At 40.3% G+C, this 18,401-nt stretch overlaps 1 protein-coding gene across 4 annotated transcripts in view; it reads left to right on the top strand.

Annotated features, from left to right (window-relative positions):
- LOC128689588 (probable ATP-dependent RNA helicase vasa-like) overlaps positions 1-18,401 on the top strand; it is a 168,046-nt gene that overhangs the window by 67,501 nt on the left and 82,144 nt on the right. For all 4 annotated transcript variants that reach the window (XM_070087544.1, XM_070087545.1, XM_070087543.1 and 1 more), the window contains 2 exons: positions 4,424-4,614; positions 17,888-18,076. In XM_070087544.1, the coding sequence (XP_069943645.1) occupies positions 4,424-4,614; positions 17,888-18,076 (380 nt within the window). The remainder of the gene's footprint in view (positions 1-4,423; positions 4,615-17,887; positions 18,077-18,401) is intronic.

Here is an 18,401-nt window from a genome sequence, read left to right as displayed (position 1 = left end):
TCAACATTTAACAATTCCTCAAAATATTCCTTCCATCTTCCCAATACCTCTAACTCTCCATTTAATAACTCTCCTCTCCTATTTTTAACTGACAAATCCATTTGTTCTCTAGGCTTTCTTAACTTGTTAATCTCACTCCAAAACTTTTTCTTATTTTCAACAAAATTTGTTGATAACATCTCACCCACTCTCTCATTTGCTCTCTTTTTACATTGCTTCACCACTCTCTTAACTTCTCTCTTTTTCTCCATATACTCTTCCCTCCTTGCATCACTTCTACTTTGTAAAAACTTCTCATATGCTAACTTTTTCTCCCTTACTACTCTCTTTACATCATCATTCCACCAATCGCTCCTCTTCCCTCCTGCACCCACTTTCCTGTAACCACAAACTTCTGCTGAACACTCTAACACTACATTTTTAAACCTACCCCATACCTCTTCGACCCCATTGCCTATGCTCTCATTAGCCCATCTATCCTCCAATAGCTGTTTATATCTTGCCCTAACTGCCTCCTCTTTTAGTTTATAAACCTTCACCTCTCTCTTCCCTGATGCTTCTATTCTCCTTGTATCCCATCTACCTTTTACTCTCAGTGTAGCTACAACTAGAAAGTGATCTGATATATCTGTGGCCCCTCTATAAACATGTACATCCTGAAGTCTACTCAACAGTCTTTTATCTACCAATACATAATCCAACAAACTACTGTCATTTCGCCCTACATCATATCGTGTATACTTATTTATCCTCTTTTTCTTAAAATATGTATTACCTATAACTAAACCCCTTTCTATACAAAGTTCAATCAAAGGGCTCCCATTATCATTTACACCTGGCACCCCAAACTTACCTCTGTTTCTATAATTGTACATAAATCCATCATGCACCTGCCTCTTACACATTTTACATAAGGTGTCTTTTCTGTTTTTCTTGCATACCTTAGTGCGTATGCACCTGTTTGGTGGTGTTTGAGATAAGAATGACTGTATTGTCTCACATTGACCTATGTATGCATTACATATGGGGTTAAAGTTATCATTCTTAGCTACTAGACTGTCATTAACACCGTCACTTGTCTGTCTGTTTTGCCTCTGCACAATAGTTTGAGGTCCTGGATTAATTTGGATATCACCACTTACGAGAGCTACAATAAGAGCTGTGTGCCACTGTTTTTGTTGGGTATACGGTGTTGCCATACTTTGCAGCGATAGTGACATTTACGTTTCAGGTAGGATGGCATCTGTTGGGCTTTTACTGCCCAGGGTGCTATTACTCCATTTACCTTTTCCAGCCCCCATGACTGATTTTTCTTCATGGAATTGCAGGAGAAAGATAAATATAATTATGGCAGCCTGTACCCCCCCCCCCCCCATGCCTGCCATTTTCACTCTTCATTCTTTTACTCGTATACAACAATATTTATTTCTCTTTTCCAGTCACCTAGCAAATCCTAGTAACTGCTTTAGCAATCACCACTGAATTACTAGTAAATTTTCTACTTCAAAATCCACTTCACTCCTCACTTATCCCTCGGGCTTAACTGCACAAACCCCTTTCACTTATCCTCTTATTTCACACTCCCCTTCCCGCCTCACTTCACAGTCCAGTTTCACCTATTACACTTCTAACCCCTTTCCATTCTGGCAGACCAGAAAGTTGTAATCAATGGCTTTATCCATCCAAATATCCCCTCAATTCCATTTATTGGGGGTTGTGTCGTGTTGTTGACTGCCTGACCTGACCTGCTATCTCAGCCATTTTTAAAAGCACCAAGGGAAGAAAATGCCACCTACAACCTGGCGTTTTCTCCTATGATTCTCTCACTGTACACTGGTCAGCTACTAAAACATTAACCTTGGCTGTTTAACTATTCACTTCTTTCCCACGATTGGCACTAAGGGATAACCGTCCTGTATGATAGTTTCCTTGGAGTTTTGTATTGTACATTTGATGATGTATCCTGTGTTTCCCTCTCGTTAACACTGGTGCAGGTGATATGATGGTGGTACAGGTGATATGATGCTACTGTCAGTACAGATGAACGTCATTGTAGACGAGAACTTCACTTCACTAATTGTACGTCTGGCAGTAGCTGGTGTTTGGATGCCGGTCATGCTATATTCTATGGTGTTTCTCACTTTCTTTACCACAGGAACTTTACTAGGAATTTTCTTTGAAGCCATAGTTACTTATTTCGCAGTTGCACTGCAAAAAAAAAAAATGGAAAACAAGCGAAATGTTTGGACGTGTGAGCAGAAGCTTCCTCACACCAAGAGACACAGCCAGACTGATGTGCAAGCGGCCCCAGCCAGCGGACGGACGTGTCCGAAATGGCCGTTCACCAAAATAATGGCCGATCACCGGGAGCCAAACAACCGGCTGATGACCGAGTTGGCCGATAACAGGAACAGCCAATATCCGAGGGTCCACTGTATTGAACTTCATATTGTATTCTGCAGCCCATTTTAAGATTTGATTGATGTCAGCCTGGAGTCTTGCAGTGCCTTCAATAGAGGACACTCATGCAAATTTGGGTGTCATCTGCAAAGGAAGACACAGTGCTGTGGCTTATATCCCTGTCTGTGTCTGATATGAGGAACAAGATGGGAGCAAGTACTGTGCTTTGTTGAACAGAGCTTTTCACCGTAGCTGCCTCAGACTAGTCTGTTGACTACTATTATTTGTGTTCTATTTGTTATAAAATTATAGATCCAGCTATCAACTTTTCCTGTTATTCCTTTATTTCATTTTGTGCGTTCTTTCACCATGGTCACACATGACAAAGTCTTTTGCAAAGTCTGTATATTACATCTGCATTTTGTCTGTCTTCTAGAGCACCCAGGGTCTTGTCATAGTGGTCCAGTAGTTAGGACAGACAGGAGTGACCTGCTCTAAGCCCATGTTGCCCTGGGTTGTGTAACTGATGGGTATGTAGATGGGTGACGATCTTGCTTCTTAGAACCCTTTCAAAGGTTTTTATGATATAGGACATTAGTGCTATTGGTCTGTAGTTCTTTGCTATTGCTTTAATGCCCCCTTTGTGGAGTGGGGCTATGTCTGTTGTTTTTAGCAGCTGTGGGATGACCCCTGTGTCCATGCTCCCTCTCCACAGGATGTTAAAAGGTGGTTCAAGGTTGCCCACAATTTGTACATTATTATGATTAATTTAAAAGGGGCAAAAGTTCTTTAACATTATGATTACCAAAGTGTGAGTTTCCAGTGCTTTTGTGTCTTGCATTGTAATCTCCAGGAATAAAAGTAGGTTCAGCCCGAAGACAAGTTGGAGGTTCCATATAATTAAACTTACCGGCAGGAGCACACAGATTACACATGTTGAGAAGTCAGTATTCTTGTGTAACAGTAGTATGTTGTCAGTCCATTAATTATTGCTAACACACATTGCCTGGATTTAAGGCAGAGTTCAGGGATATGCAAAGTCAGTACGTATTTCATTTTAGGACAGAATTATCATTAGCAACAGTAGGCATTAACTTGAAGGAAGATAAATCAAAAGTGAGTGTTTAACGACCCATTAGAGTTTAGCTCATATCTTTCATTGTATAATAATAATATTGTACAAATAGTATTGTGTATCACAAGAGGTTGTATAGACAATGAGGAGATGGTAATGGTCAACATTTTACCCACCCACTTCTCCGCATGGCCATTGAGTATGTAGTACTTTGGATATTCATTGAACTACAAAAGGACAGACACACACATGACCACAACACCCTTCTTTTCAAAATGAATAGTAATAAAGGTCACACATGCTATTGTACTTTTCCAAGTATTGTGACTTGTACTGATTTAGTGCATATTTTTTTAATGTAATAGCTTGCACAAGAATAACTAGTTTGACCAATTTTGGCAGTTAGCTACATTTATCTCCTCATTCTAGTTCATTCTTTTTAGTTCATTTTGATCCACCTTGTTATATCTTCTTAGTGTTTATACATTATAATTGTAACCAGATATAAACATGCAAATAGTTCATTACTGCTGTAACTTGTTTAGCTGTTAAATCTTTGGGGCCCTTTATGTGCCTCTGTAATCTTGTGACTACCACCCACACCTTGGGTATAGTGCATTGTGAAGGTATTTAACTAACTAGTACATATATAGTGTTTTAAACATTTTGACCATGTCCTTTTGCTCATGCTTGCCTTTACTGTTGTGGGTTAATTGGTGTAGGATGGTTCAAAGACAGGTCCTTGATACTGATTAGGGGCTCTATATCTAAAGGATTGGACCTTTACTCCCCTTCCTTGGATTGAACCTGAATGCCTCCAATTCCCCCAGGCACTGTATATTCCATAAAGATTTTGCACTCCCCCATGAATGTAATTTGATACAAATTTGAAATGTATAACAATAGTCATTGAAAATAACTTTTTCTAACTTTTTTATTTTTATCTAGGTTGTTTCAAATGTGGTAAAGATGGCCACATGGCTAAAGATTGTTTACAAGCTGCACCTGGAAAGGAAGATGCAAAAGAAAAACCCCGTGTACCTACTTATATACCTGTAGACCTAGACAGTGACAAGCTCTTTGAGGTTAAGATGGGAATTGGGAAACACTTCCATTATTATGATGACATGCCAGTCAAGGTGAGTTGTAAATTGGTCTGTTTATATTAAGGATGGTTTATGCTTACTTTCTTTTTTGGGTAACTACCTCCCACTGAAAAAGAACATAGATATATTTACAATAGTAGTAGTTATTAGCCCCTTGCTCCTGGCATTTAGTCTTTTACGACACACATGGCTTATAGAGGAAGGATTTTTCTCCATTCTCTACTTCCCCATAGAGTGAAAAGAAAATCAGAACATGAATATTAAACTAATGTGTATTCTTCTTTCAACAAATTGGCCATATCCCACCAAAGCAGGGTGACCCAAAAAGAAAAAAAAGTACTAATGTATATGAAGCAAATAAAATTGTAACAATTTACATGGGAATAAGAAAACCTAGATTATATTGTATTAAGATTATTCTGTTAATTCAAAACAAAATTCTAATAAAAATTACAATAGAAGTGAAACTAGTTAAATCTATTACAGACTGTGATGAGATAGTATTTTACATGTATGTATACAGTAATACATTGCATAATGCAGTTTTGAGTAGTACAGGTTTTGATACATAGTTTATAAATTGAATAATATGAATTTTATTTAACTTCATTATGCACCAATATTGGACTGCTGCTATGTACCGGACTAGCGTGATGCGAACATAAGTATTGCTCCAGACTCTGAGCAGTGAAGTTGTGTAGTCTTGTGCAGTACATACGTGTACACATTGTCAGATTATGATTCAAGCTAAAGCAACAAGTTTCTATTCAGTGTTAAAAAAAGAGAAATGGCAGTGAAGAAAGTTTTTTGGTAAGTTGTGGCTGTTTTAAAACTTCAAAAAGTGCACAGGACACTATAATGTTCAAATTACTGGTCAAGGTGCCACTGCAGATTATGAGGCAGCTGCAAGATGTCCTAATGATCTCAAGAAATTGATTGAAGAAAATGGCTATAAAGATGAGCAAATTTTTAACGTAAATGAAACTGGTATATTTTTGAAGATGATGCTGTCCTTCACTTATTTGGCGGAAAAAAAAAATCAAGGGAAGTTCCTTGACGCTGGTGAGGGGCTCTTGATTTAAGGAATTGGATCTGTGCTCCCATTCCCTGAATTGAGCCTGAATACCTTCCGTCCTCCCCCTTCACAGGCACTGTATAATCCCTATGGGTTTAGCATTCCCCAATTTGGCAGAAAAGAGAATCTTCACATTCTGACGACATTGATGTACAACACTTGTGGAAATGGATCAGCAATGTTTATATGAACAGGAAAATCAAGAAGAAATGCTGTGCCTACAAACTATTTTTGGATGAACTTTTTTTTAACATGTGGGCCATCTCCCACCAAGGCAGGGTGACCCAAAAAAAAAAAAAAAAACTTTCACCATCATTAATCTTAAGTTAATTTTAAGCCTGCCCACAATGCTCTGCATACAAGGGGCTTTTAGCATGTACACTCAACCACTGTATTTCTTTTGTACAACTATGTATCAAGTCCAAATAATAATAAATAGATAAATAAATAAATAATCACTGTCTTTGCAGAGGTGTGCAGATAAGACAGTTCAGATGTCTTCCTAACAGCATATATCCCAAACCCCTCCTTTAACCCCTTGACTGTTTCAGTCGTATATATACGTCTTACGAGCCACCATTTTTGACGTATATATACTCATAAATTCTAGCAGTTTTAAATCAAGCAGGAGAAAGCTGGTAGGCCCACATGTGAGAGAATGGGTCTATGTGGTCAGTGTGCACCATATAAAAAATCCTGCAACACGCAGTGCATAATGAGGGGAAAAAACTCCAACTTTTTTTTTTTAATTGCCGACTTTGTGGTCTATTTTCGTATAGTATTTATGGCTGTATTCTCATTTGATAGAATGGAAAACATATTATAGAAATAGAGGTGATTTTGATTGGTTTTACTATGAAAAGAACCTTGAAATGGAGCTCAAAGTAGGGGAAATGTTTAATTTTTGCCGATGTTCAAAAGTAAACAAATTGTCATTTTCCAATAAATGTCCAAGTAGCCATTCTAATATGCAGTCCTATTAAACCGAGTATCAGGTTACTGGCAGTCTTCTTATCACCAGTGTCGAGGTTGGGAGACTACTCTCTCCCGTCTTCGCATTGGCCATACTCGTCTTACTCGTGGAGAGGCACCCTGCTCCTCTGTGAGGATTGCCAGGCTCCATTATCAGTCAGCCACATTCTGTTGGACTGCCCACTTTATCAACGAGCACGCAGAATTTACCTCCGTCTTCGCTCCGCTGCTCTCTCTTTACCTTCCCTTCTCGCTGATGGACCCACCTTTCATCCGGACTCTCTCATTGACTTTTTGACAACAACTGACTGACTTCACAAATTCTGATACCTTCAGCCCTTTCTACCTCAGTCTCTTGCTACCCTCTACCCCCGTACTATCCCCTGCCCCGCTGTTTTCTGTAACCTACTGATTATCCCTCCCTTCTGCTGCCCAATACCCTCGCTTCCTTCCCTACCCTGCAGCGCTGTATAGCCCTTGTGGCTTAGCGCTTCTTTTTGATTATAATAAATAATATGCAGTCATGAATGAGTTGACATTATTTATACAATTATTACGGTATTGCAGTAGTCTGCATAACAGTAAATCTTCTATTTTTTGTTTGAATAAAAATTCAAAATAGAAAGCAAGAGTAATATCAGAGAGGCCTAGGGACGTGACTGATGAACAAAGAAAATGTTATTTTAAGAGCCAGGAATGTCTGCATTGTTCATTCTGGACCCTATTTTGAAATTGGCATATTTTTAATTTGCATGAAATTGGCCAAATTGCAAATTTCTGACCACTTTATTGTTGGGAGGGTTCGTGGAGACATGATGGTTGGAGTTAAACACAAGTCGTTGGGTGTTAACGCTTATATTGCAGACTGTGATAAGGGAGAGCCCAAACTGCCTGCCCTGTCGCCTGCTAGGACTAAGGGGAACTGAGCCTAGGGCCGGGAGCGTAGCGCTCACATCGGCATCACGTGACGTCACACAAGCTAGTCACTGAGCCTAGCAAGGGGTCGTGTATGTAAAACATATGGATGGTGCTAACTATGATACTCAGATAACATATACATATACGGGATCAGCAACTATGCTGACAGCTCGGTCGTGTTATGTATGTCGTCTCGACATACAATACTATGCTATAGGCTGAACAGGCAGGCAGGTCTGGGCTGATTCTATACAATGGCAAAGACATATGTAACTTAGAACTAATGGATGTTAACGCAATGGGTGTTAACGTAATGCATTACGAATTATAAGAACAAATCATGGTATAATAAAGGATGGAATTGATCGATCGATCTGTATTCATGCACTCTATGGATTCTGAGGAAGAATATATATATTTACCAAGGTGAAAGTAATTAACAGCAAAGGCAGATCTGGCACGCACAGATCATTACTGCTAATCTCAGAATTCGGAGGGAACGTGAACACACAAGAAAAAAAAAATCTGAAAAACTGATCAGCTAATAACAAAATACACAGTGGACAACTTCATTCATCTTGAACAACTAATTATACAGGCTATGTACATTTAAACCCAACTCAGAGAGGGTAAGGTTTACATTTGCAGAATGGTTATCATCTTTGGGTGGATCGAATTCTTCTGCAATGGCTTAACACATGCCTTGACTGAGGGCGATCTGAACAAGTATCTACTAAAGATACAGCTACATTCACTAGTGACTGGAATTACTAATTGGTATACTCCTCTTCTTGGAGTTCCCAACTCGGCTGTTCGATACAGTAATTCTTGGCTCATTACAAAGTCACTAATGGGTGCTGGTGGCTTCACAATCAGAATAAGATCTTCCTGGAGCAGGAATCAAATTACACCAGACCACATTGGATCGGTTCTTTCTTACTGGAGGAATGAACAAACTCGGTGGAGTGGATGACTCTCCCCGGTAGGATTTGTTGGGAGGGTTTGTGGAGATATGATGGACGGAGTTAAACACAAGTCATTGGGTGTTAATGCTTATATTGCAGACTGTGATAAGGGAGAGCCCAAACTGCCTGTCCTGTCGCCTGCTAGGACTACGGGGAACTGAGGCAATGATCTCCCCAATGCATCGCAGATGACACTACTTATGTCTACTCCCATTCAAACCCAGCTATACTTAGAAACACTGTAAACAATAAGCTGCTGAAAATATATACAGTGGACCCCCGGTTAACGATATTTTTTCACTCCAGAAGTATGTTCAGGTGCCAGTACTGACCGAATTTGTTCCCATAAGAAATATTGTGAAGTAGATTAGTCCATTTCAGACCCCCAAACATAAACGTACAAACGCACTTACATAAATACACTTACATAATTGGTCACATTCGGAGGTAATCGTTATGCGGGGGTCGACTGTACTTGGATGATGACCAACAAATACACTTTCAACATAGACAAAACATACTTCATGCGGTTTGGAAACAGAGCTGTAAATATCAAACTGAATGCAGTACATCGATAAATGGTTCCCCTATATCAAGACACACTGAGGGTAAATTTCTAAGTCTTCTTGACTGTAATCTTAAATTTCATTCCCACATCCAACATATATCCAAGACAATTTCCAAATCAGTAGGCATCCTTTCCAAAATACGTTACTATGTACAACAAACAACACTCCTTACCCTATACCACTCTTCAATATATCCTTACCTCACCTATGGTATTTGTGCCTGGGGATCAACCACAGCCAACCACCTTTAATAACCCAACAAAAAGCTGCTGTGCAGATAATTACCAACTTCTGTGATAGACAGCACATCCCACCACTTTTCAAAAGCCTGAACTTGCTAAATATACAAGACATACATTCATATTATTGTATCTACTACATGTACAGAACATTAAATTCCACTATAAACCCTCCATTTAAACTTCTCCTTGATAGTTACAACAGAACACAGTCATAATACAAGGCATAAGGCACTCTTCAACATCCCTCGTGTCAGTCTCGCACTATGCACATAAAGGGCCTGAAGATCTGGAACTCGCTACTGGAACCTGTAAAGGATCCCCTGCTAAAAATCATCTAACCTCTCAGTACTAACCAAATCAACCAAAACAACTTCTGATTAGTTATACAGCCTCTCCTCACTTAGCGACGAACTCATTTACCAACTCCTCAGACTTATGACAGGCACTCTGACCAGTATTCGTACCCAAATAATGTATTAGAGTTGATTTCTTCTATTCTGTTTATTTCATTATATAGTACACTACTGTATAAACATTTAAAAATATACCAGAAAATGTTATAAATGGCACAAAGGTGACATTAAAGCAATAGATGGTTGACACAAACTACCATTATGCTGTAGTATGCTCCTCACTTACCTGGAGTTTACCTGGAGAAAGTTCTGGGGGTCAACGCCCCCGCAGCCCGTTCTGTGACCAGGCCTCCTGGTGGATCAGCCTGATCAACCAGGCTGTTACTGCTGGCTGCACGCAAACCAACATACGAGCCACAGCCCGGCTGGTCAGGTACCGACTTTAGGTGCTTGTCCAGTTCCAGCTTGAAGACTGCCAGGGGTCTATTGGTAATCCCCTTATGTATGCTGGGAGGCAGTTGAACAGTCTCGGGCCCCTGACACTTATTGTATGGTCTCTTTAACGTGCTAGTGACACACCTGCTTTTCATTGGGGGGATGTTGCATCGTCTGCCAAGTCTTTTGCTTTCGTTGCGAGTGATTTTCGTGTGCAAGTTCGGTACTAATCCCTCGAGGATTTTCCAGGTGTATATAATCATGTATCTCTCCTGCCTGCATTCCAGGGAATACAGGTTCAGGAACCTCAAGCGCTCCCAGTAATTGAGGTGTTTTATCTCCGTTATGCACCCCATGAAGGTTCTCTGTACATTTTCTAGGTCAGCAATTTCACCTGCCTTGAAAGGTGCTGTTAGTGTGCAGCAATATTCCAGCCTAGATAGAACAAGTGACCTGAAGAGTGTCATCATGGGCTTGGCATCCCTAGTTTTGAAGGTTCTCATTATCCATCCTGTCATTTTTCTAGCAGCTGCAAGTGATACAATGTTATGGTCCTTGAAGGTGAGATCCTCAGACATGATCGCTCCCAGGTCTTTGACGTTGGTGTTTCGCTCTATTTTGTGGCCAGAATTTGTTTTGTACTTTAATGAAGTTTTAATTTCATGGTGTTTACCATATCTGAGTAATTGAAATTGCTCCGCCTGGAGCCTTGCAGTGTCTGCAATGGAAGACACTGTCATGCAGATTCACGTGTCATCTGCAAAGGATGACACGATGCTGTGACTGACATCCTTGTCTATATCAGATATGAGGATGAGAAACAAGATGGGAGCGAGTACTGTGCCTTGTGAAACGGAGCTTTTCACAGTAGCTGCCTCGGACTTTACTCTGTTGACTACTACTATGTGTTCTGTTTGTGAGGAAATTATAGATCCATCTACCAACTTTTCCTGTTATTCCTTTAGCACGCATTTTGTGCGCTATTACGCCATGGTCACACTTGTCGAAGGCTTTTGCAAAGTCTGTATATATTACATCTGCATTCTTTTTGTCTTTAGTGCATCTAGGACCTTGACGAATTCGTTTAATGATGTGGCCTTAGGAACAAAACTCCATCGTTAAGTGAGGAGAGGCTGTATTATGTGACCTCTAGACTTTTAAACATCTGCCAATCCATGAAATATTACTGCCTGAACCATTAGCTGTAATATTGTTTTTATTGTGTGCAACTTGAAGATTATTATTCTTACAAACCTCCACCTTGACTACCTCGCGTTAGTATTAACCCTTTGACTGTTTCAGGGCCCTCTCTGAAACTGTCATTCTATGTCGCCAAATATTCGAAAAAAAAAAAAATTATTTTTTCTTATGAAAATGTTAGGAATATTTTTACTAGTGTTTTAAGCCTAAAAAAAATTTTTTGCCATCAGTACTTACCGAGATATAGAGCCGCAAAGTTTGCAGAAATTGACGTGCGTACGGCAACAGCGGCGACTGCCGCCCACCCGGTATTAACAACCCCTCTTCTGCCCTCTGACTAATACTTTTATTAACTCCACACCTTCTCCTAATTTCCACACTCCGAATTTTCTGCATAATATTTACACCACACATTGCCCTTAAACAGGACATCTCCGCTGCCTCCAACCGTCTCCTCGCTGCTGTATTTACCACCCAAGCTTCACACCCATATAAGAGTGTTGGTACTACTATACTTTCATACATTCCCTTCTTTGCCTCCATAGATAACGTTTTTTGACTCCACATATACCTCAACGCACCACTCACCTTTTTTCCCTCATCAATTCTATGATTAACCTCATCCTTCATAAATCCATCCGCCGACACGTCAACTCCCAAGTATCTGAAAACATTCACTTCTTCCATACTCCTCCTCCCCAATTTGATATCCAATTTTTCTTTATCTAAATCATTTGACACCCTCATCACCTTACTCTTTTCTATGTTCACTTTCAACTTTCTACCTTTACACACATTCCCAAACTCATCCACTAACCTTTGCAATTTTTCTTTAGAATCTCCCATAAGCACAGTATCATCAGCAAAAAGTAACTGTGTCAATTCCCATTTTGAATTTGATTCCCCATAATTTAATCCCACCCCTCTCCCAAACACCCTAGCATTTACTTCCTTTACAACCCCATCTATAAATATATTAAACAACCATGGTGACATTACACATCCCTGTCTAAGACCTACTTTTACCGGGAAGTAGTCTCCCTCTCTTCTACACACCCTAACCTGAGCCTCACTATCCTCATAAAAACTCTTTACAGCATTTAATAACTTACCACCTATTCCATATACTTGCAACATCTGCCACATTGCTCCTCTATCCACTCTATCATATGCCTTTTCTAAATCCATAAATGCAATAAAAACTTCCCTATCTTTATCTAAATACTGTTCACATATATGCTTCAATGTAAACACCTGATCTACACATCCCCTACCCACTCTAAAACCTCCTTGCTCATCCGCAATCCTACATTCTGTCTTACCTCTAATTCTTTCAATTATAACCCTACCGTACACTTTTCCTGGTATACTCAGTAAGCTTATTCCTCTATAATTTTTACAGTCTCTTTTGTCCCCTTTCCCTTTATATAAAGGGACTATACATGCTCTCTGCCAATCCCTAGGTACCTTCCCCTCTTTCATACATTTATTAAACAAAAGTACCAACCACTCCAACACTATATCCCCCCCTGCTTTTAACATTTCTGTCATGATCCCATCAGTTCCAGCTGCTTTACCCCCTTTCATTTTACGTAATGCCTCACGTACCTCCCCCACACTTACATTCTGCTCTTCTTCACTCCTAAAAGATGGTATACCTCCCTGACCAGTGCATGAAATTACTGCCTCTGTTTCTTCCTTAACATTTAAAAGTTCCTCAAAATATTCTCGCCATCTACCCAATACCTCCATCTCCCCATCTACTAACTCCCCTACTCTGTTTTTAACTGACAAATCCATATTTTCCCTAGGCCTTTTATTTACTCTAATTCAAAGGTTTCTTGCATTTTTCAATATTTTTCTTTTCCAGGTAACTTATGTGGCCTGTGAGACCAATGTAAGGTGCATTGTTCAAATATACACTCATTATTTACAACACAATAACAGAACAAACTTTATCACTATTAGTTTGTGTATACACTTTGTTTACACAAACAATACAAAACAATGTTTATTACTAGTGTTCCATAATATATATACATATGTACAGTCACTAACCACGTTCCTAGAACTGCTGCAGCTTGTGGAACTCTTTGAAACATGGGTATATGCAGAGGGGCACTTCACACTCCTCACACATAAAACGAGTGTCTCTGCGTGTTTGTGGGCGTTTTGTGGTATGCATACATACATAACACCTCTTCTGAGCATTTTTCTTGGCAGTAGTAGGAGGCAGTTGTATGGGGTAGTGATCACCAGGCCTCAAACGAGATGACGTCTGTGGGCGCTGGTCTATTGCAGGAGTTGCTCCTTTGTACTTTGCAATTATTTGTCTGATTACTGACAGGCAAAATTCACCATATTTTGGTGTTTTGTTGGTCTTCAACTTGTATATGTTATAAGCATTTAGCATAGAGATATCAACAAGATGGAAAAAAAGTTTGATATACCACTTATAACTCTTGCGTACACAGTCTGCAAACCCAATCTGCATGTCACATTTGTCCACTAAGCGCATATTGAGGTTGTAGTCCATGACAGCTGCAGGCTTTAGAATGGGTTCATTGGTCTCTCTGTTGTCCCTGCCACTGGGTACCATTTCGTTTGTGTGAACTGATGTCAACAATGTGACATCACGTTTGTCATGCCACCGAAATGCCATGATGTCATTGGCAGCAAAGGCTTGCACCTCACCTCTGCGAGTGCCAGCGTCGAACCTTGGCATATGTTTGCGATTACCACGCACTGTGCCACACACGTCTGTCAAGTTCACTCGCAAGAAATCACTGAGTAAGGGACTTGTGTACCAGTTATCAGTAAATAACATATGCCCCTTACCAAGATATGGTTCCATCATTGTTCGAACCACATCACCAGAGATACCCAATAACTTCATGGTATCTCTCAAAGTATTACTGCCAGTGTACACAATAATATCTAAAACAAGACCACTTCTGCAATCACACAGTACAAATAGCTTTATACCAAAGCGTTTCCTCTTGCTTGGTATATATTGCTTGAATGAGAGTCTTCCTTTGAATAAAATCAAGGACTCATCAATAACAAGCTTCCTGAAGGGATAAAAATACATGCAGCACTTTTGTTTCAGGTACATAAACACATTTCTTATCTTATATAACCTGTCGCTTCTGTCAGGCCTGGTTTTGTCTGAAAAGTGTAACATACGCAACAGTATCAGGAAACGATTGACACCTATAATGTCACTAAAACCTGGAGTTGAAATCAGGCGATCTGTTGTCCAGTATGTGGTGACAGTGTGCTTATACACATGTGGCATAAGCATTATTGTGGCAAAAAACAGGTACATCTCTGCCACAGTTGTCTCCTTCCACTTGTGTAGCCGTGATTTTGGTGAGAGAATTGTATTTGCCATGGTGTATTCACAGTATGTGTTGGTTTCCCTGACAATGATGTCCATCAGGGGTTCATCGAAGAATAACTCAAAGCAGTCCAGTTCACTGGCATTGTTCCCAAGTGGACAAGATGGCTTTATTCCACTTTGTGTTTCATCAAAGTCATGGGGACTGGGAACAAACTCGTCACCGTCCTGCCAATCCCAGATGCGGTCTGCTGGTGGGGTCTGGATATTGTACCGTGGTTGTGGTTGTGGCTGTGCAGGTTGTGGTGGTGCAGGTTGTGGCAGTGTGGGGTAGGGTGAGGCTGGTTGTTCTGCTGAGTCAGCCGCGTGGCTAGTAGCGTGGCCCGGTGATGGTGCCACATGGGCCGTGCCACCCTCACTATCACCACCACTGCCTCCTCCCTCACTGTCACCATTCATACCCATCGTTACAATATCGTCATCTTCACTATCAGGTCGTGGTGTTGGGCCACGGGATGTGCTCCCAGAGTTTCTCCTTCCCCTTGGAACAACATATGAAACACTACCAGACCGCATGCTACGTCGTACATACTGGCGCTTCACTGGGGAATATTCACTCTCACTGTCACTAGAACTGCTTTCAATGACCTTGAAATCACTATCACTATCACTGCTATCATCAGGGTGTTGTACACGACCAAATAGTTTCCTCTTTCGTCCTGGTACAGGCGAAGGTGAATGTGAACAAGCCGGCACAGCACCAGAGGTCGAAGGTTGTGGGTCATCTGGGTTTTCGTCACTATTTACGTTATCCTGGGCACTTTTCTCGGTAACACTCACTTGAAAACCCTTGAATTCACTGTCACTGACATTTTCATCGCTGTTAGAGCTATCACTTGGGAACAAAAGACCTCCAATCTGCCGAGGAGTGAGGAACTTCTTACCGAGAGGCATGGTGAAAATGGACTGACAACATGGCGTTCCCACAATGCACCGCTAGGTCCCAGATTTTTTTCACAGGGTGCACACCGACCACTGAGACCCATTCTCTCCCGTGTAGGCCTACCAGGCCTTTGGCGCGCGATTTGAAGCCGCTAGAATTTGTGCGTATAAATACGTCAGAAACATTGGCTCGTAAGACGTATTTATACGTCGGAAACAGTCAAAGGGTTAAGATTCAATAAGATTGTAATAGGTAGTAGGTTGGTAGACAGCAGCCGCCCAGGGAGGTACTACCGTCCTGCCAAGTGAGTGTAAAACTGAAGCATGTAATTGTTTTACATGATGGTAGGATTGCTGGTGTCTTTTTTTTTTTTTCATACACATGCAAGATTTCAGTTATGTCTTGCTACTTCTACTTACACTTAGGTCACACTACACATACATGTACAAGCATATATATACACACCCCTTTGGGTTTTCTTCTATTTTCTTTCTAGTTCTTGTTCTTGTTTATTTCCTCTTACCTCCATGGGGAAGTGGAACAGAATTCTTCTTCTGTAAGCCATGCGTGTTGTAAGAGGCGACTAAAATGCCGGGAGCAAGGGGCTAGTAACCCCTTCTCCTGTATATATTACTAAATGTAAAAGGAGAAACTTCTTCTCTTTTTTAGTAATTGTATACAGGAGAAGGGGTTACTAGCCCATTGCTCCCGGCATTTTAGTCGCCTCATACGACACGCATGGCTTACGGAGGAAAGATTCTTTTCCACTTCCCCATGGACAATAGAAGAAATAAAAAAGAACAAGAGCTATTTAGAAAAAAGAGAAAAACCTAGATGTATGTATATATATATATGCATGTGCGTGTCTGTGAAGTGTGACCAAAGTGTAAGTAGGAGTAGCAAGATATCCCTGTTATCTTAGCGTGTTTATGAGACAGAAAAAGAAACCAGCAATCCTACCATCATGCAAAACAGTTACAGGTTTTGTTTCACAGTCATCTGGCAGGACGGTAGTACTTCCCTGGGTGGTTGCTGTCTACCACCGGCAGGCCGGACTTGAGTCCTGGAGATGGGAAGTACAGTGCCTGCACTCTGAAGGAGGGGTGTTAATGTTGCAGTTTAAAAACTGTAGTGTAAAGCACCCTTCTGGCAAGACAGTGATGGAGTGAATGATGGTGAAAGTTTTTCTTTTTCGGGCCACCCTGCCTTGGTGGGAATCGGCCGGTGTGATAATAAAAAAAAAATAAAATAAAAAAGGAGAAACTTTCGTTTTTCCTTTTGGGCCACCCCACCTCGGTGGGATACGGCCGGTGTGTTGAAAGAAAGAAAGAAAGAAGATTGTAATAAAGTTAACCACTATTATCTTGTCTAGTTTTAAGTTGTTACTATGTACTAGGATTAGTCTCCCCGAAATTCCTCGGCTTGATATTGGCTTTCTTCATACTTAGCAAACCAAAACTGTAATTGCACTGTAACCTTTACAGAGAAATAAATCTATCTTTATCTTTAATGGCATGTAGGTGCTAGTTATTGTGTGAATATCACTTATAATAATAATAATTTATTTACAACAAGTACATGTACATTGTATAGAGGCCTAGCTGACGTCAGTGACATACTGCTACATGTATATAGAAAGCCCCTTGTTATGCTGAGCATTTCGGGCAAATTAGGTCTGTGTCCCAGGATGCAACCCACACCAGTCGACTAACTCCCAGATACCCATTTTACTGATGGGGAACATAGACAACAGGTGGAAAGAAACATGCCCAATGTTTCTACTCTGGCTGGGAATCAAACCCAGGCCCTCGCTGTGTGAAGCGAGAGCGTTAGCAACCAGGCCACCAGAACCTTAATCTAAAAAAGTACAGTAATAATAATATATTTTGACATGATACATGTTTGTACTAAGGAATATAGTTGTTGGGTGTACATGCCAAAAGCCCCTGTATATGCAGAGCATTTTGGGCAAACTTAAAATCAACTCAAGATTAATAAAGCATTAACATTACACATGGTCATTAGATAAGTTACAATGAATACAAGAGAATTGAGTATTCTATTAGGACATGCTATATAGCTTTAGTAAGTTTTGTAGAGAAGACATACAATTTTGATTATTTCTAAATAATTTTATACTAAGGTCTGTGCCTCAAAGTAAGTATCATATCACATAGCTTAGTATATTGTCATACCATATTAACCTTTTTTTTTTTTTTTTAAATGGCACGTGAAATATCAGTTACCTGGCACTAATTATTGGATTTTTTAAAGACTTCGTCTTACTCTTATAGGTAACAGGAGATGATCCAATTCCTGCAGCTGTGGCAAGCTTTGCTGATATGGGCCTTCATGATGTATTAAATGAAAATCTTCTTCGTGCTGGATACACAAACCCAACACCAATTCAGAAGTATGCAGTCCCAATTCTTATGAATGGTCGAGATCTCATGGCTTGTGCTCAGACTGGTTCAGGCAAAACGGTTAGTCGAGTGCCTAGAGGAGATAAGAACTGTTTTTTGCGTTTACAGTATGTATGTGTATATATTTTCTTTTTACCAGTCCCACTGAGGTAGGGTGACCTATAAAAGAAAACACTTTCACCATCATTCACTTCATCACTATCTTGCCAAACTGCAAATATCCCTACCCCTCTTTCAGAGTGCAGTCACAGTGCTTCCTGCCTCCAGGACTTGAGTCTGGCTAACAGGTTTCACTGAATCCCTTCACAAAATGTTACCTTGGGACTTTACAGGCTGTTAGATGTGAGACAAGTAAAATTTTGTGAAGGGATTCAGTGGAACCCAT

This window comes from Cherax quadricarinatus, chromosome 22, assembly GCF_038502225.1.
Source record: "Cherax quadricarinatus isolate ZL_2023a chromosome 22, ASM3850222v1, whole genome shotgun sequence".
NCBI lineage: Eukaryota > Metazoa > Arthropoda > Malacostraca > Decapoda > Parastacidae > Cherax > Cherax quadricarinatus.
Note: the sequence above shows the minus strand (reverse complement) of the source record. Positions and strands in the feature narration are given on the sequence as shown.